The 21,367-nt window shown below is 29.0% G+C and overlaps 5 protein-coding genes across 13 annotated transcripts; 2 read left to right on the forward strand and 3 right to left on the reverse strand.

Moving 5' to 3' along the window:
* Positions 1 to 38: 38 nt before the first annotated feature.
* LOC117208942 (tectonin beta-propeller repeat-containing protein) lies at positions 39 to 8,601 on the reverse strand. Of its 5 annotated transcripts, XM_033450480.1 has the most exons (25): positions 8,160 to 8,601; positions 7,790 to 8,048; positions 7,516 to 7,698; positions 7,048 to 7,200; positions 6,870 to 6,962; positions 6,560 to 6,740; positions 6,261 to 6,484; positions 5,978 to 6,181; positions 5,711 to 5,889; positions 5,497 to 5,629; positions 5,183 to 5,409; positions 4,964 to 5,095; positions 4,733 to 4,889; positions 4,497 to 4,659; positions 4,325 to 4,428; positions 4,107 to 4,246; positions 3,679 to 4,027; positions 3,456 to 3,606; positions 3,176 to 3,372; positions 2,886 to 3,095; positions 2,699 to 2,800; positions 2,487 to 2,622; positions 2,227 to 2,418; positions 1,462 to 1,619; positions 1,329 to 1,379 (listed from the first exon to the last, which is right to left on the reverse strand). In XM_033450480.1, exons 2-25 carry the CDS (start codon positions 8,012 to 8,014, stop codon positions 1,329 to 1,331), a joined length of 4,044 nt encoding a protein of 1,347 aa, XP_033306371.1. In that variant the 5' UTR covers positions 8,015 to 8,048; positions 8,160 to 8,601. The 5 variants fall into 5 exon arrangements, with proteins under 5 accessions (XP_033306370.1, XP_033306373.1, XP_033306374.1 ...); XM_033450479.1 differs by lacking the exon at positions 8,160 to 8,601 and having other exon boundaries at positions 39 to 1,379; positions 7,790 to 8,014; XM_033450482.1 differs by lacking the exon at positions 8,160 to 8,601 and having other exon boundaries at positions 39 to 1,379; positions 7,762 to 7,881.
* Positions 8,602 to 9,025: 424 nt separating this feature from the next.
* On the forward strand, positions 9,026 to 10,688 carry LOC117209130 (cell growth-regulating nucleolar protein). Its single transcript, XM_033450808.1, has 3 exons — positions 9,026 to 9,354; positions 9,427 to 9,791; positions 9,872 to 10,688. The coding sequence occupies exons 1-3, from the start codon at positions 9,230 to 9,232 to the stop codon at positions 10,474 to 10,476; spliced, it is 1,095 nt and encodes a 364-aa protein (XP_033306699.1). The 5' UTR covers positions 9,026 to 9,229; the 3' UTR covers positions 10,477 to 10,688.
* Positions 10,689 to 12,094: 1,406 nt separating this feature from the next.
* LOC117209131 (putative inositol monophosphatase 3) lies at positions 12,095 to 14,120 on the reverse strand. The gene is made up of 5 exons (XM_033450810.1): positions 13,698 to 14,120; positions 13,292 to 13,540; positions 13,042 to 13,202; positions 12,863 to 12,980; positions 12,095 to 12,779 (listed from the first exon to the last, which is right to left on the reverse strand). Exons 1-5 carry the CDS (start codon positions 13,954 to 13,956, stop codon positions 12,538 to 12,540), a joined length of 1,029 nt encoding a protein of 342 aa, XP_033306701.1. The 5' UTR covers positions 13,957 to 14,120; the 3' UTR covers positions 12,095 to 12,537.
* Positions 14,121 to 14,564: 444 nt separating this feature from the next.
* On the reverse strand, positions 14,565 to 16,850 carry LOC117209133 (ubiquitin-conjugating enzyme E2 W). The gene is made up of 4 exons (XM_033450812.1): positions 16,615 to 16,850; positions 15,626 to 15,976; positions 15,482 to 15,557; positions 14,565 to 15,340 (listed from the first exon to the last, which is right to left on the reverse strand). The coding sequence occupies exons 1-4, from the start codon at positions 16,654 to 16,656 to the stop codon at positions 15,327 to 15,329; spliced, it is 483 nt and encodes a 160-aa protein (XP_033306703.1). The 5' UTR covers positions 16,657 to 16,850; the 3' UTR covers positions 14,565 to 15,326.
* On the forward strand, positions 16,727 to 21,367 carry LOC117209128 (N-acetylneuraminate 9-O-acetyltransferase). Of its 5 annotated transcripts, none has more exons than XM_033450806.1 (12): positions 16,727 to 16,860; positions 18,038 to 18,181; positions 18,268 to 18,364; positions 18,431 to 18,689; positions 18,781 to 19,038; positions 19,110 to 19,345; positions 19,408 to 19,629; positions 19,704 to 20,025; positions 20,099 to 20,338; positions 20,413 to 20,703; positions 20,777 to 20,995; positions 21,102 to 21,367. In XM_033450806.1, exons 2-12 carry the CDS (start codon positions 18,067 to 18,069, stop codon positions 21,225 to 21,227), a joined length of 2,385 nt encoding a protein of 794 aa, XP_033306697.1. In that variant the 5' UTR covers positions 16,727 to 16,860; positions 18,038 to 18,066; the 3' UTR covers positions 21,228 to 21,367. The 5 variants fall into 5 exon arrangements, with proteins under 5 accessions (XP_033306697.1, XP_033306694.1, XP_033306695.1 ...); XM_033450803.1 differs by having other exon boundaries at positions 16,773 to 16,910; XM_033450804.1 differs by lacking the exon at positions 16,727 to 16,860 and adding an exon at positions 17,506 to 17,614.

The raw sequence follows: 21,367 nt of genomic DNA on the forward strand, positions 1-21,367 counted from the left end.
ATTTATTAGAGAAATATATCATTTTAAGGAAAATCAAATTTATTAATAATATAATTTAATTAAATATCTGAAATTATAATACATGTTCATCAATAAGCTCTATATATCAGTATAGACAAGTATGGCATGATACAAGTTCAATGGTTAACATGGCAAAGCTTAATATTATAATTCGAACAGAATAAGCTTCAACATTTATAATAAAAACAGATTTATAATTAACTTACTACTAATGGTATATTACAAATATTCCAATATTACAAATTCATACAAGAGAGAGAGTCTATAAAAATTTATAATATTTACCTGTAGTAATTTCAAAACTTTTCCCGATACTTTAAATTAAGTCTTTACACATAAATACTCAAACGTAAAATTATAGTATTAGAGGCACTACATGAATTTTATTTATACAGGAACATTTAATGTATTGTTTTCTAAAAAGAAGTGAGACATTTTTTAAATACAAACCGATGCTTTACTTTATGATCCACCTATTTAAACATTTATATACACGAATTTTTAGCGATCTTTTTAAACATGCCGTTTTTATAAATAAAAAAGCATATGATAAGTAAAAGATTACAAAATAAAAAAATACAAAGCATTATTTGTTTTACTATAATCTTGATTCATTAAATATTTTCATTAACAGCCTCACATTACCATTTTGTTTTTATTACTCCATAATAATAAAAATAATTTATACCTAGGCAAGACATCTTGTATACTTTAGAGTTCTAACGATATTATGTAATTATTGAAAAATAAAATTAATGCTTCTTGCACTTTCTATTCAATATGAATTATTTGCTAGTTATTTAAACGCGTATATTTGGAATGTTTCGTAGATTGTTTCAATATAAAATTTTATAATAAAATTATACGAATAGATTTTATTCAAATAGTTTAGTGACGTATTCTATAAATAATCTTATTGATAGTATTATTTTCTTTGCATATATTTATATCTATTTTCCTTGTTAAATGAAAATAATAGAAAACAAGTAAGCTACTTCATTTTAAGAACAACGTAATTAATTATACATTCAATCAGTATTAATTTTTGTACGTTTTAAATAAGATAACATCTCTATTATTTATTAAATACGTCATAGAGTCCAACTTGTGTTATAAAATTGAATCAATTGCAAAAGCTAAGCCTATATATACGTGTAAAACATACATATCATTGCACATGCATTGACTTTTCTTATTCATGAAAAATATATGAAAACCAAACAGTAGAATATTATATTTCTCTATAATATTTCCAATATTTTGTGTATGTGACTAAAAGGATCATTATCCATCTAAAAGTCAGGCGTTCACTTTGTTTTATTTACAAGTCCTCCTATACTTATATGTTGCCAATTTGCCTGTCATAATAAATGTAACTATGTAATTTGATTCAATGACAATTTAGCTACATAATAAAACTATATAATTTATTAAACTTACCCCTATCCCGGTTGCCCAACCAGTCCCAGCAGGATTTTCATCTGTAATACCTATTCTACGACAAAGTATACCAGCTCCTGAAACTGCCCAAACTTGACCCTGTTCTCTTGCAATGGCAACTTGTCGAAAGCCTTGTTTTGCATTTGCAACAGCCATATCTGGACAATATAAGAGCACATTACATACTGAACATGTAATAAAATAAGCAGGATGAACACTATGATTTTTGTAATCATGAAATAATTAAAAACAGTTCATAACTTTATAATAAATTCGTAGTAAATTTTAATGTACTACAAAATTCATAATAAATTTTAATGTACTACAGAAATTCGTCTAAATTTGTTATAACACAATACGAAATAAGTTACAACTATATACCTAAAGTATACCTATAGCAGAGAGTGCATTTAAATAAATGGATGTTTTGTGTATATTTCCAGTGTTTACTAATAGCAGGGTTAATACGAAGATTTTTCCAAAATATGCAGCCTTTAGGGATAACACCATATATTTTTCTCTCTTTTCTAGAAAAGATCAGATAGGTTTCTAATGAAATCATTACATACGCTCTGATAAAACATTATTCGTTATTATTCGTTAGTTCCAATCTTTATCTAACTACACATTAGTGCCAATGCAAATTATTTCTAAAAATTAAGCTAATCAAACGTTTAAAGAAGTTACAAAAATCACTCTTGGAATCTATAGGTTTGGGGAATGCTGTCTATTAGTGTCCATTCGTTACACAAATTTAACAAATACCTATGTGTATGGGATCGTTCGGCATCACAGGAAGCGTTTGCCAGTGCGTTCCTTCTGGGAAAACGTTCACTTGCACACCATGGCGTACAGATAATTTACCCGCCATATCTAAAGCCCACACCACGTCTTTCCCAACAGAAATTTGTTTCAAATGAGCACCTGATGGTGGTTCAACATTCTGCCATTGTATTCCTGAACAATCAAATAATAATTAGGAAAGATTTCAATAATAACAAAGATATATTCATACTATTATATACCTGTTGGTTTTGCAGGAGTAATACCTAATCTCCAGTAAGAAGAACCATTCTTTCCAACAGCCCATACTTGCCCGCATGGACCACATGAAATACCTACTAAAGCTTGATCACTTGGTATATGTTCCCATGAAACTCCCTATAAATAAATATTAAATAATTTTATTAAAGTAAATATTTATGGCGTTGATATTATAAATAATTTGTAAACATACCATAGGGCAAGATTCCGAAACACCTCTTCTAAACAAAGCTTCGCCATTAGAAGCAATGGCCCATATATAAACAGGAGCATCAGAACCAGGTTTCCCAGGTGCCTACGAATAAAAATGTGAATAAAAAGTTACTGTTTTAGCTTTATGTTTTATAAAAAAAGCAATGCGCGTTTTTAATATTCCTTACGTATAAAGAAACATCAAGTAATTTTGTGTTCCCTAATTCTTGCCAGGGTCCACTAGTTGTTAATTGACACCTTCGAAACCATCGTCTTCGTCTAACGTAATCAGTAAACTGTTTTTTACCATGATATTGAGCAGGAAAATCTCTAGCATACTGCCATCCGTCTCTATCGACACCTCCAGGGGTATGAAAATCTACTATCCAATCTGACACCTATGATAAAGTAAAATATTTTAACACAAAACGTTTGAACTTTGTTGCTTGAATATTATAAAAAATATGTATATCCTTGCCCAATGCCAGTGCATCGATAATAGTTTAGTATGTTCTCGGGTACGTTTATGTCGTCCAGATGCATCACTCCACATGTAACGATCAGTTGGAAGACCATGAGATGTGTATCCAGTTACCGGATTCCAACGCTGATTTTCATAAACATAATAATTGTGAGTATCTACCATGCTATTTATTCCCGTATTACTATCTAATCCTGCATAAAATAATGTATAAGATTAAACCATACGTCTATGCCTTTTAACAATATAATTTTCTTTTTATTTTAGAAAATATTACCTTTCAGGAACAAACCACCCCAACCACCAGTATATACCCATGCAGTACTACCATATCCTATTCCCCATGTTACACCAACAGAACAAGTTTCAACCTTTTTTAAATGTCCACCCATTTGCCTCCAAAACATAGTAGTTGGATCAATTATTACCTACATAAAATTTTCATTACAATCAAGTTACAGAAAGTTAGTACTAATATTAATATCGAAGTTATTACGTACAGATATAGATTTATAAAATATGCTACACAATGTCATCAATCCCTTGATTCGTAAATGAGTAATGCTCTGTGGTAATATTCTGTGGCTATAACAAGTAAATTCCGTATCATCGATATAAATTTTGTATCCTCGTGGTTCACAAACAATTTCTAAGGTGAAATCAGAACCAGGTTTTAACGGACTACCTCCGTTTCTCTCTTCGTCACCCCATTGTCCATTTTGATATGTATTTCGTACAATTATGTTTTCCTTTAGTCTTGGATTAAAATGTAATGCTACATCATGGCTATCCATTACAGACTTTTGTTTCAGTGATACCGTTGAATAACAAACAAAATTAATTGATAGCCTAGAAATTGAAAAAATGTCAAATATTTTGAAATATACAAAAATGTTAATAAATACGATTGTAAATTATTATGTTTTACCTGTCAGCATCATCATGAATACAAGCTGTAATTTTTAGAGAACTGCCATATCCAAAACCGTTTTGCAAAACACATTCAAAAGGTAAGCCTTTTCCAGCATCCAATTCTTGTACATAACCATCATTAGAAAGTTGATTTTCCTATAAATAATTCATATGTAAAATACTAATGTAAAAATTTGTTGCATGACATACTTCAGATAAAACATGTTAACTTACTTCTAAGGCAGCAGGGTCATATACATACACATCTCCTAACGCAGTTGTAGCCCATATTGAATTAGGACCAGGTTTCCCATAAACATTATTCATTTTACAAGAAACTAAAAAATATAAAAAATATCTTATATTATCTATTTTTATATTCATTAAACATAACATACTTACATACCTGAGGTTAAATGCGCTAGCCAGTCTTCCATCTCAGTGTCACTAGAAAACTGTAATCTAAGAACTTTAGAACGAGGCATACGAGGAGTATGAATCGCTATCCGTGGATTACCTGGTTCACTACAGCATATTACACACATAATCTCAGACACAGGAAATTGCATCTGAAAAAACACTAGTTAAAGTCTCATTAAAATATTAGTAAAAAGATTATTTTACATTTCTCATTTAGCTTACAATTGTTGTCGCTCCGTCCGAATTTAAAATAGTTACAATTCCAGAATCTAAAGAACCATTGTCACTACTTATCCATTCTAATTCAATAATGCAATCTTCATATGAAGTACTTCCCTTAACTTTGCATTTTGCATCACCATTCTTTATCCAAGATGATCTGTAATATATCATTATAAACAAGGAGATCTTCAATACATTAATTTCAATTTCATATAGTTATCAAAGCCTTACTTCTCAACTACTTTCTCGTATATTGATGGATCGTATTCTACTTTTTGTAATCTTTTTTTTAACTCCTCTAAAATATATATTCTCCATGTCTCGGCTATATCGCCGTGACCTGTACCATTTGTATCTGCAATCCTACAAATTTAAGTCAAATATGTAAGTAACTATGTTTTATTATAAAACAATTTTATGATTTACGCTAATTTACAGTATCAATATTACCATTTCGGAGGATTGGATGTGTCAACAAAACATGCTCCAGCTTCTACTTTATACCAAGAGGTATCACATTCAGCCCAATACATTGCCCCAGAGCTCTCATCTTCTCCATAAACACCGGAATCACTAGTCAAGTCAGGATCGAAAATACTTCCATCTGTTTCTGGATGAGCTTCAGCACCTACCATGGAGCCAACTGAATGAACAGGGCTCCATGCAGCTGGATTGATCTACATTATTTTAGTTTCAAACTTTAATTTTAGGAAGAGATGACTGTAAGTGAAAAAATGCGTGAAAAAATTCAATTATCTATTAACCTTGACAACATTCCCCATCCCTTTTCCAGAAACTACTATAGATTCTCCAGTTTTAGTTAATGACTCATTCGATATAGTTATATTTGCAACGCTAGCTTCGGTTAAATCATCCATATCTAATGAATTCGCCGATCTACAATTTTATCAATTAAGAAAAAAATAACATCACTATAATATTACAACTAAAATATGTATGAAATAATTAGAAGTTTACCTTTTCTTGCCTTCATTTAGATATATATCCTGGAAAGAAGTTTGCTGTGGATTTTTATTAGTAGTACCATCGTTCGTACGTTGCCATAATTTTAAAGATGTTGGTGTTGGTGCAGAACGAGATTGTTCTTCCCATTCTCTAATCAACATAGTACCTTCGCTAGTACTATGTGGTCGATTCTGTAAATATTATGTAATATTATGTAATTATTTAATAAACAATATACTTGATTATTTGTAGTATCTAAAATTTATGCAAAATAAATACCAATGATCCCCAACTTTGATGCCTCTGTTGTTGAGGAGTACCACACATACTATGTCTATTACTCGATGATAAACTAGCATTGCTACTTGCTCGACTAAGCTGAAGAGGTGCATTTATTAATCTCCATTTTTTACCCGTTAATTCCGATTGTGTAATGCCAGAACGATAATATAAACATCTATCCTCATGACCAATAGCCCAAACCTTTAGAAATGTTAAATATGCATATACACACAACTTATTAAAGATAAATATTTATTCTTTTCAGTATGAATTAATTTACCTGATCATTCGGAGCAACTGATACTAGTGACATTTTACTTAACATTTCCACCCATCCAGTGCCAGCACCCATTTGTTCACATACTCCACTCATTTCACCTTTAATGCCTTTTCTAAACCATACATTTCCATCTTGAGTTACAGCCCACACTGCATCTGTACCTACACTAACTTGTATTAATTTTAAATCTTTTTGTGGAGGATCAACTTCTACCCAATCTTCTCCTACAAAATAACATTATATTCATCAGTATGAAAGACTGTATCAAATATTATTATGATAGTATAAGTTATACATACCCATGGGATTTTCTCTAGTAACACCTGTGCGCACGATTGCTTTGCCAATCATTAATACAGCCCATACAAGACCAGTAATTCCAACACTGATTTGACACACCTCATATCCATTTACTAATTTTATAGTACTCCACCTTTGACCTTCAGGACAAGTTGTACTAGTTCCAACACGAAACATTACCTATGCAAATCATTGTTAAATTCGTAATAACATTATAATAATTGCAGTAACCAAAAGTACAGAATTTATTGTTATAAATTATTTAATACATCACTAAAATATTTCAAAAAATTCTTTTAAATATTATACCCTCCCATGAGCAGTTACTGCCCAGACTACAAGGCATCCAGGATTACCTCCAGGTATTTGATTTCCACCCACAGATATGTCAATAAATGGTTCCTAAAAATATATGGTATTGTGCATTTCATAAATCTTTATAAAAATTCTTCAATATTATTATGATGTAAAGATTTAGAAACCCCACCTTAGTTGCATCTTTATGAAGAGGTGCAATAGCACACCATGAATTCATAGCACTATATCTCCTATATCTAACCCATTTCCTTCTCCTGACACAAGATTTCCATTGCTTTTTCGTTGTGAATGTAGCTGGAAAATCAACTGCATATGTCCATCCCTACCAAAATATCAGATTCTCTGTGATCATAACACTTTGTTTCGATGTTGACAACTGACAACAAATCTACATATAAACAGAAAGTCACAAGAAATATGACAACAGAAGCAATTAAAAATGAATTATTCCATTATTAACTTATTGATAACTACACCTAGATTGTTAATATACAAATTAAAATGTTTTAAATCACAATTCATAAAATGAATATAATCATTATTATTAATAAAAAAAATTAAATCAACAAAGCAAATAAAATAAATTACAAACAAATAATCTAATCTCTATTATTTAAAGAAATTTTATCATATTTACATCATGATCTAACGGTTGGCCATCTAATGTAGTTTCTATTTGCCAATCACCTTCCCATTGCCAAGCCATGGATGGTAATCTTACTTTATCTCTGCTACGGTCAACTGTACCATCTTGATTAGAAAAATTATACCTATCTGTAGGTAATAATCTCCCACTAAATCCTTCTAAAGGAAGCCAACGCTGTAAATATTGTATTTTATTAAAATCTGAATAAAAATTACATGTAAGCATAATTGTAACCACCATTTTTTCAATGACATTTTAAACATACTTCATTTTCATATATTTCTTCTTTGATTCTTATAGGTACATCTAAGCCATGCACGTGTACATAAACTTGACGATCGCCACCTATAGCCCACATAAAATGTGGTACTGCTGATAATTGTTTAAACTCCAGGCCCAAGTACATGAATTCTCTCCACATAGTCCCAGATGTTGATAATCCGAACACACGTCCTTCATTATTTATAGCATATAAGTATGAGCTTGGCATTTCAATATTTTAATAGTAAAACACTTTAATTCTCCTATAATGTAATATTTATATTGATACCAGTGGAATTATACTCCCGTCGATATTATTAGATGCTGTGTTACTGTGTAAATTAATAATGAATTTAAAGATACATGGATAATACCTTTATGTATTTAAAAATAAATATGAATTATCCTCCCTGCACTGCAGGCAATATTAAACAACAGATAAAACTTTCTTTACATAAACGTCATAAGATAAAACAATAATCGCGAAAAATTAATCTTGGTTATAATAAATTATTTATATTTTACATTTTACATCATTAACATTATATCTCATATACATAAAATGTTTTACGTTAAATTGCACGCTACTTTTACGTGAAAATTTAAATTAATAAATTGTCAATCTAAAAATAAAGAACATTTTTCAGAATTACACACAGCCAACTGTCATTTACTGATTACAAGTGTGAATAAAGATGTCGATATATTTATCACATAAAGGTGATATCTATTTAAAACTTGAAATATTAATAGGCGCAATTTCTATCATATTTCTTATATAACAGAAGCTTCTTGTACATCATATAATATTTATGCATAATATAAATATTATAATCGGCATTATGTTATTTTATTTCTACTGAATTTCTTGATTACATGCGTGGTAACTGGTAACACTGCTTCTCAAACTCACCTCTTATGATCCTTTCTTTAGACGAGAAAGATCGTCTTATTAATTATTTAACCAATACATCTTAGCATTTATTAAACATATATAAAATTAAGTAATATCTATAATATTTAAATCCCTATTGTTTAATATTTTTTAACCTACAATATTTTTATATTTCAAAAATAAGTAAAATATGAATATGAACACATATAATAAAACATTTAAATCTGTAAAATAATTATTTTAATTTTATAAGACCGATAAATACGATTTATTAAATATTTTACACCATCCCTCCTATACAACAAACTAATTTATTGGTTTCTATGAAAATTTATGCATGTTCTGGTTCTGGAATTCAAAATCCATTGTAAACGCCATCTAATGAAGCATCCAATTGCACGTGCAACGTGCAACTAATTCGAGAGTGGTGCATTTAGTTTAAAATACTGCAAATGTACATGATCTGTAGGTTATCAAACGTTTTGTATATTCGTCCGTATTTATATTTTGTAAAATCGTTGTTTATTTGAAGTAAAAGTATTGTAGAAAATGGTTGTTTTTACTTGCAACAATTGTGGTGAAACGCTACAAAAGCCAAAAGTTGCGAAGCATTATGAATTTCAATGTCGTTCCGCACCCTTTTTAACATGTGTCGATTGTTTCAAAGATTTTCGGTAAGTATTAATAAAATTGATATTTTCTCCATTATTTTTAATTTATTAAAATGTACCTTTGATTGTTTCAAGAGGTGAGGAATATGTAGTCCATACGAAATGTAAAAGCGAAGCTGAAAGATATGGAGGCAAGGATTATGTTCCAAAAGCTGGTGCAAATAAGGGTGAAAGAAAGCAACAAGCATGGATTAATGTAGTAAATAGTCTATTAGATAGTGAAACAAACTTATCAACGGCAGAACGAAACTTTTTAAATATCTTGTCCAAATATGAAAACATTCCACGTAAAAAAAATAAATTTTTAAATTTCATAAAAAGTGCAGTGGGTAATAGAGCAAATCAATCAGTAGTTAATTCTGTGTGGAATAAAATGGAAACCGCTTTCAAGAATAGTACACAAAGTACTAATACACAAAATGAAAAACAGCAGGAAAATGGTAAGTTCACAATAATTACTTTAATGCTTATTTAACTATAATTATAAATTTCTGAAACATTATGTTTAATATATAAATAGGTAAAACAAACGAAAAAGTAAATAATGAAGAAGATGCAAATACACATCAAGAAAATAATATAGTTGAAAATCAGAATAATGAAAATTTAGACAGAGAAAATCAAACTGAAGATCATTTGAATAAAAATAAAGTGAATGGCATGGGAAATGCTGACACTGATATTGTTAATAATGTTAAAAAAAGGAAATCAAAAAAGAGAACAATATCCGAAATAGTACAGCAAACGGATGAACCTATTGTCAAGAAAAAAAGTAAACATACTGTAGAGGCTACAGAAGAACCAGTTTCTAAGAAGAAAAATGAAGATATTGTTACGGATGTTCCTGCAAAAAAAAGTGAAGATGCTTTACTTTCTGAAACATCAATCAATCAATGTGATGATACTGTAGAAAAATCAACCTTTAACTGGAGAGATACCATCTTAGATATAGTAAAGAGTAAAGGAGAAATTTCCTTAAAAAAATTACAGAAAAAGGTACTTTCACGGTATATGAACTCATGTTCAAATAATATATTGGAAGAAAAAGCATCTAATAAATTCAATAAAAAATTGAAAAAGATATCAGAAATAACCATTTCTGATGAGAAAGTAACTTTAGCTTAAATTGATTGATGTGTGTACTCGTACACTTTTTTTCAAAGGAAGTACAATATCATCAGTAACTTATAACATTAACATACAGTAATTTATAACATTAACATATAACATTATTGCAATAAAAAAATTAATTACTTTCACATAAAACAAAGACTATAAAGAAATACTGTTATGATTTTTGTCCATTTTATGAATCAATGTTTGCAATTTATTTTTAACTGTGTTCGATTCTTTATCCTTCTTTCTTTCAAATTCTAAGCTAGCTTTTAATTCTTTTACTGTGAATTTTATTAAAAATTCGTGTTATGACAATAATGTGTAATTGGAGCTCCTACATATTCAACACTAGGGTCGTGGAAAATGAATAGTAGTGAACGCCAGCGACGTAGTGAGTGAAGATACTTATGTGTTCATTGGAGAATAAAATATTGTGTTTGAAAGTGATTGTCCGGGAACAATAACGTTCTAGCTTGCTCTCAAAATGGATACATAGTACTATGATTACCGGAGAACTATCTTCATAATTCTAAACAGTTTGATATTCTGAAAGTAGCTCTTGCAAGCGTCGGTTAGAAGCGTGTTATCTCAAATACAATAATTGAAGGATTAAACGTTCGATTTAATTGCATTTGTCTTCTCGAGTACAGAAATCATGAAAAATTAATTAGGGCAAAGTTTAAATGCTTAAGTTTTAGTTAAATTAATAATTTAAGAAATCAAGTACCATAAAGTTCTAAAATTTAAATATGTAAATATGATTTCAACATTCAAATTACAAATGTCATAAGAACTTTAAAAAAAGAAAAAATACAATAAGAGCAGCAGCGGAACTGATGAAATAAGAATATCAAATTAGCCTTATTTTGGACTTTTGAAATTTTTAATTCCAGCTCATGCAGTAAATGCTACATATGCATTGATGGTTATTGTAAGTAAAACCAATTAATCTAATTACATTGAACTACATTCATTCATACAAAATTACGAAACTGCTGAGCACTTTTAATCTAATATTCCCTGTAAGTGATGAATATACTTCATTGTATCTGTTTACAGTCTATAGTGAATCTATGGCTTGATCTAACAACTTTTCTTTCTACGTTATTCTTTCCTTTTTTCAGGAATATTGTAGACAATAATCAAAGACCTAAATTTTTATATATCCCTAATCACAGTCTCACTTCATTCGTAGCTTAAAAGAGACTGTAAGAAATTGTAAAGTGTAGGCACAGATCAATTTTCAGTGAACAAGGTTCTGTGAGTTCTATCGGATAATAAGTTCTCGGCAAGTTTCTTATCGTCTATCTGAGAATAAAAATTTGCGAATTTGCTCTTATATGGATACACAATTTAAGAATACTCTCGGGAACAACTATCAGAAGAAACTCGACACATACCTTAACGTAATCGGCACAAATGCCAAGGACTCGGGTTCGATTTCGGACACTGTAGTCCCAATTTTTCACAATTGTACAGCAATGATTCTGCGAATGCTCTTTAATTGAAATATTGTGAAGAGCATTTGCAGAATTACTGTAGGATTGGGAAAAATTGGGAAGATCAGATCAAAATCTTCTGCTTTTAGTTTATATACATTTTCATTTCTTTTTAGTGTGTTCATTTGTTCTTAAAGTTCATTGTATCTTATTCGTCTTAACAGTAACAAAATATTGTTATACAAGATGTATCGTAGAAAAACATTTATTGTTTCTTTTTTTTTAAATAAAATGAACAGATCAAACTTGTTGAAAGTATCACAGAATTTATCTAAAATTAGTCTATCAATGAACAACTATAAAATATATAAAATATTGTGACAACAATAAATAGTACAATATTAATTTTTTACAATGTAAAATTATTGTATAGAACATGCTCACTTGGAAGTATTCCAAAAGAATATTAAATATGGAACTTTTAAATAAATGTTTTAAACAAAATATTTGCTTAGGATAAATTGAACTCTGGTATCCAATCTTTAGCATATTTGTGATCTTTAGAAAAGAGTCTTTAACAGGAAGTATGACTTGAAAGTTGGTAATAAAATTCGGAGATTTAATATTTATGTTAAATATTTGAAAATTTATCTAAATACCAAGCATGATTACTCATGGTAGCCAAAAGGCCCCATGTAAGTACTTTGGAATCATTTGGACCAAAGCTTATTAACTGTTGATCAAACAATTGAGTAACTGTTCCACCAAGTGCAGTAAGAATTGCAGTTCCAGCACAAATGTCCCACTTTTTTATTGCAGTCATGTGAACATATGCAGTTACATTTCCACTTACAACCTCTAGAAATTTGTAACCTAATCATAGATAATATAATAAATTTACTGATTCATAACAATAGAGCAGAGATTAATCTAAACAATAAAATCAGTACAATTACCTGCACCTGCTGCAGAAATAATTTTTACATCTTTACCAAATGCAATCTTAGTAACATTGTGAATTTGGCCTGCATGTGATTGTGATACAATCAATATTGGTGTTCTCTCATCTTCTAACTGGTTTATTAAAAAGAAAGAATTTGTAGGACGTGTTATTGATATTTTTTGTGTATGTTACCTTAAGCAGTACTTGTAAATTTTTTGAAACTGCGTGATTAGTCCATGACCAAAACAAATTAGAATTTTGTTTTGTTTCAAATGGTTTAAATATAACACCTATTACAGGTTTTCCTTTAATAGCAACACAAACCATGGTTGTAACATATTGCAGCAAATTCTCTAAATTACATATAATAATAACATATTAATAGAAGAATAATAACTAATTGGTTATATAATATATAAAAACATATAATTTTTATTGGAACCTGTAAATTCTTTTGTTGCATCAAGAGGGTCAATCCATACTGTAATGTCATTCGTATTTATAATTTCATCCTTAATATCATACTCATTTAAAGTATTAATATTATCTTTTATATTTGACACAGTAACTTTATCACAATCCTTTGATGTTTCCTCTGATATTACTGTTATACTTGGAAATGCTTCACGCAAAGAATGATACATTGCACAATGCGATCTATAGTCTGCTTCTGTTACTGGATCATTTATACCTATCAAAATTAAAAATTACTTATGCGATTATGTATGTTGTTATGTATCATATTTTTTATTCTATAACATGAACTTTGTAATATATCTGTATCTAATAATGTTCTACATCATTTATACATATAAATGCAACATAAATAATACAGATTACTTAATTACCCTCTTTCGTTTTCCCTTTACTTTGTATTTCAAATTTAGCTTGGTTATGAACTGCTATCACTTCATAACCACCAATTTCTGCTGCTCTTATAGCGGCAACAAGAAGTAATTTTAAAGAAATGTTCTTGTTCTGTACATTTGTATACTTTTGTTCATTTGTATACAAAGTCCGATTCGTATACAAGTATAACAGACTTAATAATACAATGATCCCACAGATAATAGTTTTCCTCGTTCGAATACTCATTCTGATATGCATAATATATTTCTCCCTCCTATTAAATTAACGTACACGCGTGACTTCGATTTATTTAATACAGTAAGACATTGTAATTGTCCCATACGCGGCCATTTTTATTTTATTTGAAATTCCCAGTAACATTAGATCTTTATGTTTATGTGGATGATTAATATGAAACTTGAAAGACATACGTGCTTCCTTTAATTTTAATATTTTATCATATATTTTGTAAATATTTATTTTCTTTTTAATTTTTTTAAAATGCACTGCATGGTGACTTCATATATTAGTAAGGTTATATTAGGTTAGTTGAATGTATTGTAAATTTAATCAAACCTACTAGCATAATATAATTTACGTAGGTAAGTTTAATTTCGCTAATTTTCGTATTAAATTATAGAGAAGTTAATGCGAATTAAATTACAATGAATGTATCATTGAATTAAGTAATTTATTTTGAAATGTATCATATTAATTATCAAATACAAACTCTTTGTATCATATATATTATTTTAAACTTATAGCATTATAAAATATTGAAACGGTACTAGTCAAATATTATTCAGACCCCTGAAGCATTTCTAGTAGTATCAATAATAAGAAATCGACATAATTTCTTACATTACTCTATAAAAGGTTGAGTTTTATTGATTAATAATAATACATGTCAGAATTCTAGAGAAATTACGTGCAACTTAACATATTTCAATTTAAAAAATAGTGAAATAGTGAGTAGCATCCTGATTGCCTTTAAAAATTATGTAGAATTAAGTAATACTACACAATCAGATTGTATATATTTATGCTTATAATTAATTTAGATTGCACACCGTAATATTCAGGTAAAATAATTGCGTATACATTCTTTTACTTAAACTGATAACACAGTAACAGATGAAATATTAAATAAAAAGGATAACAAGCGTGATAACATTCTATATTTTTAAGAATACTATCTTAATAATGATTACTGTAATATATTAATTTGATACCATCTTATAGTGCACTTCCTACGCAAATAATGAAATTTCATTGCTTGTCAGTATTGTGTGTGCACTTCTCTTGGCTGCATTTTTGTATTTTGTAACTTATACTTTTCCTATTCAACTGCAGGATAATATGTATCATTTATAATAACATCATAATAATTTATAATTTGATAACTCACACATTTTACATCACTTCTTTATTATAATAAGTAATATGCAGCCTTTGCTTTTTTTTTGTTTTCTAACTTATGCACCTAATTCTTTAAATATGTGATAAAATTACTTCAGCAATTTTATCTATGAAACTTTAATAATTATCTTAAGACACAAAAATGTCATTCCACTTGGTCCAGCAATAACTGCACATTGACAAGTTGTTAATAACTTTTGCAGTTGCTGTTACACATTGTCATCTGTTTAAAACATAATAGAAAATGCTACATGATTTTTGTAACAAATATTTATTAAATAATCAAAAAACGTTATATCTTATCTTAAAAAAACTTTGTACAACAATAATGTATCAATTATATGTTATATAATATGATGCTTACCATGATACCACCACTTTGTCTTCTTTGGATTTTTACTGCATGTTTTTACATAAAAGGAATTATCAGGTGGCCTCTTCTGCAGTAAAAAATATTTATCACTAAGTATCTTTTTAGTAGGTTTATATAAAAAATTTTCTTTCTTACCTTTTCTTTACAACTGCTCAACATCGATACAATACTTAAACAAATACTTTGCACACTCAAAGCTGGAGACCAATCTTCAGTTAAAATGGATAAACAGATATGACCATTGCTGTAAATATGTGGATGTATCGGTATATTTCCACCTATGAAAGTCACTTCTGGCGAATCAAAAGGATATTTAGAACTGAATCTAAATTGCAGTTGAAATTGTTCGTCTTCATATAAGGTACCCTTTGCACCTTCCATGTGAACAATCCATTGTGTTAAATTTTGACTAGTGAGATCTTCATCTACATGTACACCTGGTGGAGGTTCACGTATTAAAGATGTTAACTCCTTTTGTAACCTCCGCTGAAATGATATACACATAGAACTGATAACATGTAGAACTCTCCAAACTTTATATAACTATATAGTAAAAATAGATAAACACATGTAACTCCCATAATTCAATAGAATTGCTTCAAATTTATTAATCATAGTTCAAAATTTTTATAGTTCTAAGCATTCAATAATCACATTCAAATGAATGTTTCAGAAATGCTAATATAATTTTCATATTCTGACCATAAATATTTTATTTCAATTATTTTACATGCACAACTCATGAGATTTTTAAATTATTATATATATTGAAAACCAATTGACATCGATATATAATGAATAACATACTGAATCATTTTTCGGAAGCATAATAAAAATTAAGATTCCTATTATTCATAAAAAAGCATTAAAAAACGGGAAAAACTCTCGATAGAGATAGAGTGGTAGGAACTAGCGCGTCTAATTTGACACAAAACGTCATCCGAGTTTGATGAATAATATGCGAATGGATTCTCCCTATAATAACATATATGTAAGGCGACAGTTTTTCAAATTTGTAAAAATGCACTAAGAATCGAATAATTTAATTAAATATTGTGTCGTGTGAAAATATAAAGATGCACAGAGGCCCAATATGTATTAAAGAAATTTTCCTACTAACTTACCTTCGACGGGGACATTGCCGCCATTGTCGATTTATCGCTCATTGCAACATAACATGAATTACTTTGCTTTGTTTATTTCTCGATCGAAAAATGTAAAGTTGCCGCGGCCAGAGCGCATCGCATTTTTTTCTATCAAATTTAGTATTACGCCATTATGCGTTAAAAAATAGCGGTTAGCACGGCAGTCAGAAAACGCGTAGTGGGGATCGACGTAAATCAGTTAAATTTAACAGGCATTCCCAAGAGGTACTAAGGCGAGTACATAATATACGATTGTTGTTATACCTATATCCATGGTTAGTAAATATTTGATCAAAGTAGATTAGAACACAACAATTTCACAACTTCGTTCATATTAAAGTCAAATAAACTATAAACCAATTATTTTCGTTTGATGTTTTATAATTTATTATGTTTGTCAAGTTTTTCTATGTAAATAATTGTTAAATATTGGTTAAAGTACATACTTGATTAAAGTAGATTAAGGCATAATATGTAATTTTGTAACCTTGACTCTAAAATAAACAAAAAATCAATTCTTTTCATTTAAAGTCTTCTAACTTAATATCTTTATAAATATTTTCTCTACAAATAATTGGTAAATATTGGTTAGATATTTGATTAGATAAATATTTTATTAAAGTGAATTAAAACAATAATTTTGTAATTTTGACTCCTATAAAAATCAATTCTTCTCATGTGAAGTCTTATAATTTAATATAAATTATAAATTTTTACTATACACAAACAATTATTTCTATAAAAAAAAAAGACTGTGACATGTATAATAAAGACTGAGTAGGGAAATATGTACTTTTAATTTCTTTTTTTTTAATTTCTGATTCCGTTTCTCCTGGTCTTTTTTCTGGTTTTGTAAAAAAATAAAAAATAAAATAAATATTGTAGAAGGTAAAAAAGGACGTATATAACAGTTAATATTTTTTTTGTTTTGTTTAGAGATTAAGTCGTAGATACCGTAGTTTTAATCAATCGATTCTAGGTATATTGTAAATATTGCATTCTGTTTATTTACATGGTATGACACGGTATAGAAATGACCGGGAACGTTGGACTTATGAATTGTTTGAAATCATTGTCAATGAAATAAATACACGATTCATTGTATTATTAATTTTATCAATTAATAAAATAAATTTAATAAAATTTACGATTGTGTTATAAGTTGTAATGAGATGGTTAAATCCATCCATTAAATTATTTCAATTATGATGCAATAATTCTTAAGAGAATTTATGAGTTATACCTATATGTAGATAATTATGTTTATATAATTATGTTTGTATTGGTTGAATGCATATATATCAATAATCAATTTTATTAGTTTTGAAACATTTTAATGCAATAGAAATATTATACCACTATTCTTATAAAATTTATTACAAAGACAATCTTTTTGTTCCAGTGTCAATGTAATCAAAATATAAATTATTAATGACTTCAGCAGAACACTTTATTAGTTTAATTACTGTGGCAAGTGCTAAAAAGTTAGCTACTGCACTTGTCTTGTGTTTTATTCTCTATCATGGATTAATGCACCTTATATATGGTAAAAATATTTACATTTCTTCAATCTTTTTTATGTTGCTTATATTACTTTGCATTAGTAGCATAAATCTTATGAATGTTATGTAGGTAGTGATTCTTGTAAGTGGTTATTAACAGAAGGAAGGTATAAAGGAGATAAAGAATGGCAACCGTATGGCTGTATGATGCATTACTATACACAAACGTAAGAATTTAAATAAAATTTATAGATGTGTGTTATATTTCCTAGAAATATTCTTTCTTCATATAGAGACAGTCGCAGATGTTTAAGATATCTAGCTTTCATGGGCCACCGTAACCATTTTGCATTTATTGGAGATATTAGAGTCAGACAACTGTATAGATCTTTCATATCACAATTTATAGTTGATGGGAAAGTGTCAGATTTAACAGAATTACCGGACAATTCTGATTTAAATTTTAATGATGCACAACTTAGATTAAATGTACAATTTTTATGGAGGTCTCAATTGGATAATTTTATGATAGGAGACCTTAGGAGCTGGATGGTAATTATCCATTTTGAATATAAATATTTTCAATTCAATTTAAATTATATACATATTTAATAATGGGATGCTAATAATTGTTACTTTTCAGAAAACTGATGCACCTAGCTTAATTATTTCAGGCTGTGGAGCAACAACAATTCTTGCTAATAATAATAGTGATGCTCAATTGTATTCTGAGTATAGCATGGGATTAGTGAGACTTGTACAACCGGTAGACTTCTTAGTTAAAAAAAATACAAAATATTTATGGATGCTACAAGATCCTGTATTAAAAGAAAGACTGCCAGCTCAATTATCAGGCATAGATAACAGGCAGATTAATTTATGTAATAAAGCAGCAATAAAGGTAATTTTTATTTAGTTAATTTATAGATAATTACTTTAAAAAAAGTTTGTTTACATATTGATTACACACAGATACTATCTCATAGTGAGGCTCATATATGGGAAAGCAGTAAACTTGTTGGTGCAGGTGTGTTAGAACAAAGTCCAGATGGATATTTAGCGAGTCCTTTGTCTTTAAGACACAAGGTTCAAATATTGTTGAATACTTACTGCAATGATCATATGAATTTTGATGATGGTAGTTGTTGCAGTTACCCAGAACCAGCTACAACATTACAGCTATTAAGTTTATCTGCACTTGCTTTATGGTAATCGTTTTTACATAGTTATATTATACGTTAAGTAAATAGTAAGTAACAATTCGTTACAGTATAGTAATTGGTGGTGGAATGTGGGTGTATAGAAAATTTTGTCAATATCGAACCGAAATTTCTTACTCACATGTTGCCACTGTTGAGGTGGAGAATACTGAAGAAGCAAATAATTCTGAAACTACACAGATCGAACAACCCAAAGTACAAGATTTTTATACATTAATGACATCATTGGCTCTTTTGTCAATCATCTTATATTACTTTTATTTATGCGATAGGTACATGAAAGTACCTTTTTCCATCTGATATTATTAATAATTGCTATTAATAATGAATTTTTATTCGTATTTAGAACAAATTTCTTCATGAAGGAGAATAAATACTACAGTGAATTTAGTTTTTGGTTACCACTTGGATATATATTGGCACTTGGTTTATTTTTTACTGAAGATAGAGAAAGAGGACCAAGAACTTTAAATCGAGAACAAACAGATGAGTGGAGAGGATTAATGCAAGCTGTAGTGTTAATCTATCATGTTACTGGGGCTAAGAATGTTTTGCCCATTTATATGTACCTAAGATTAATTAATTCTGCTTATTTATTTCTTTCTGGATATGGACATTTTTGTTATTTTTGGCAAACAGGCGATGTTTCTTTAGTGAGATTTGCACAAGTATGTATTATTAAAATATTAATTATCATGCATATGAATGACGTGTTAGATATATCTATTTGTTATTTTTCAGGTAATGTTTAGACTAAACTTCTTAACAGTGTCTCTATGCCTTTGTATGAATAGGCCATATCAGTTTTACCATTTTGTTCCATTAGTTTCATTTTGGTTTTTAGTCATTTATTTCTTAGCATGGCTACCACCAAGAATATATTCTGGTAATTTGAACGAATATGGACCCAGAGCTTTGCTTTATCTCACATTGAAACTTTTAGGTCTTGTATCAATGATTACAATACTGTACATGTCAGAGGTATCAATTTATAAATTATCTACATATAAGATATATATTATAATAAAAATGTACAATGTATGATCGTTTAATAGGTATTCTTTGAAAAAGTATTTGTAACAAGGCCTTGGAAAGCATTATTTGTTACAACTGATGACGATATACGGGAATGGTGGTCACGTTGGAGGGTGGATAGATATAGTGTGGCTTGGGGTGTAACTTTTGGGGCAGGTCTTGTAGTTTTGCAAAGGATAGATCACATTCCAGGAACTGCATTATCTTCCTTGCTAGCATTAATTTCTCTAACCGCTTATACTACTTTTACGATATTGTGTCATTCAGTATCTGAATGTGAAGAAATTCACTCATATATTGCGTTTATACCAGTAATTATCTATACATATATAATATTTCCAAAATTTATTTTCAAACGATTAAATTTCAACTTTTTAATTACAGATTATAGGATATATAGCGCTTAGAAATGCATCATTAGCATTACGCGGCAAACACTCAGCTCTTTTGGCTGGTTTAGGTCGCATTAGCTTAGAAACTCTAGTCGCACAAGGTCACATTTGGTTGGCAGCAGATTCACATGGCGTATTAGTTTTATTGCCTAGGTTTCCAGTATTAAATCTGTTAGTCACATCATTCATCTTTATATGTGCAAGTCATGAAGTAAGTACTTAATTATTTTTATATTTGGAATTGATTATGTTCAGTGTTATATGTTGATCTTTATAGAGTCTAAAATGTATCATAAATATTTCATTTACTTTGACAGATACATAGATTAACCCAGGTACTAGCACCATATGCAGTACCAAATGATTGGAGACTGGTGGCTCGTAACTTGTTGTTATTTATTGCGGTGCTTGTACCTATTGGTATTCATGATGGAATGTTCTGAAAGGCATTTTTATACGATTCACTGTATGAAAGACATTTTATGTACATATAAATATAACTATGTAGTAACTGTGTAAGTTCATAACATTTTATCATGAAAGCTTTGTGAAAGAGAAGAATATTTAAAGAAATTGGTATTTA

The sequence above is a fragment of the Bombus bifarius genome, unplaced genomic scaffold (genome assembly GCF_011952205.1).
Source record: "Bombus bifarius isolate JDL3187 unplaced genomic scaffold, Bbif_JDL3187 scf7180000008165, whole genome shotgun sequence".
Taxonomy (NCBI): Eukaryota; Metazoa; Arthropoda; class Insecta; order Hymenoptera; family Apidae; genus Bombus; species Bombus bifarius.

What these genes read in the sequence shown, in the direction of transcription:
- LOC117208942 (XM_033450479.1), bottom strand. Translation starts at nt 8,014, where the DNA reads ATGCCAAGCTCATACTTATATGCTATAAATAATGAAGGACGTGTGTTC. An exon ending in CAGTTGCTCCGAATGATCAG is followed by an intron (nt 6,182 to 6,260) that starts GTAAATTAATTC and finishes ACATTTCTAAAG; the next exon opens with GTTTGGGCTATTGGTCATGA. An exon ending in GGGTGGTTTGTTCCTGAAAG is followed by an intron (nt 3,373 to 3,455) that starts GTAATATTTTCT and finishes TATTTTATGCAG; the next exon opens with GATTAGATAGTAATACGGGA.
- LOC117209130 (XM_033450808.1), top strand. Translation starts at nt 9,230, where the DNA reads ATGGTTGTTTTTACTTGCAACAATTGTGGTGAAACGCTACAAAAGCCA. An exon ending in GATTGTTTCAAAGATTTTCG is followed by an intron (nt 9,355 to 9,426) that starts GTAAGTATTAAT and finishes GATTGTTTCAAG; the next exon opens with AGGTGAGGAATATGTAGTCC. An exon ending in TGAAAAACAGCAGGAAAATG is followed by an intron (nt 9,792 to 9,871) that starts GTAAGTTCACAA and finishes ATATATAAATAG; the next exon opens with GTAAAACAAACGAAAAAGTA.
- LOC117209131 (XM_033450810.1), bottom strand. Translation starts at nt 13,956, where the DNA reads ATGCATATCAGAATGAGTATTCGAACGAGGAAAACTATTATCTGTGGG. An exon ending in TAAAGGGAAAACGAAAGAGG is followed by an intron (nt 13,541 to 13,697) that starts GTAATTAAGTAA and finishes TAATTTTGATAG; the next exon opens with GTATAAATGATCCAGTAACA. An exon ending in ATTTACAAGTACTGCTTAAG is followed by an intron (nt 12,981 to 13,041) that starts GTAACATACACA and finishes TTAATAAACCAG; the next exon opens with TTAGAAGATGAGAGAACACC.
- LOC117209133 (XM_033450812.1), bottom strand. Translation starts at nt 16,656, where the DNA reads ATGAGCGATAAATCGACAATGGCGGCAATGTCCCCGTCGAAG. An exon ending in CGGCAATGTCCCCGTCGAAG is followed by an intron (nt 15,977 to 16,614) that starts GTAAGTTAGTAG and finishes ATATCATTTCAG; the next exon opens with CGGAGGTTACAAAAGGAGTT. An exon ending in TGAGCAGTTGTAAAGAAAAG is followed by an intron (nt 15,558 to 15,625) that starts GTAAGAAAGAAA and finishes TTTTTACTGCAG; the next exon opens with AAGAGGCCACCTGATAATTC.
- LOC117209128 (XM_033450806.1), top strand. Translation starts at nt 18,067, where the DNA reads ATGACTTCAGCAGAACACTTTATTAGTTTAATTACTGTGGCAAGTGCT. An exon ending in ATGCATTACTATACACAAAC is followed by an intron (nt 18,365 to 18,430) that starts GTAAGAATTTAA and finishes TTCTTCATATAG; the next exon opens with AGACAGTCGCAGATGTTTAA. An exon ending in TTATATGTGCAAGTCATGAA is followed by an intron (nt 20,996 to 21,101) that starts GTAAGTACTTAA and finishes TTACTTTGACAG; the next exon opens with ATACATAGATTAACCCAGGT.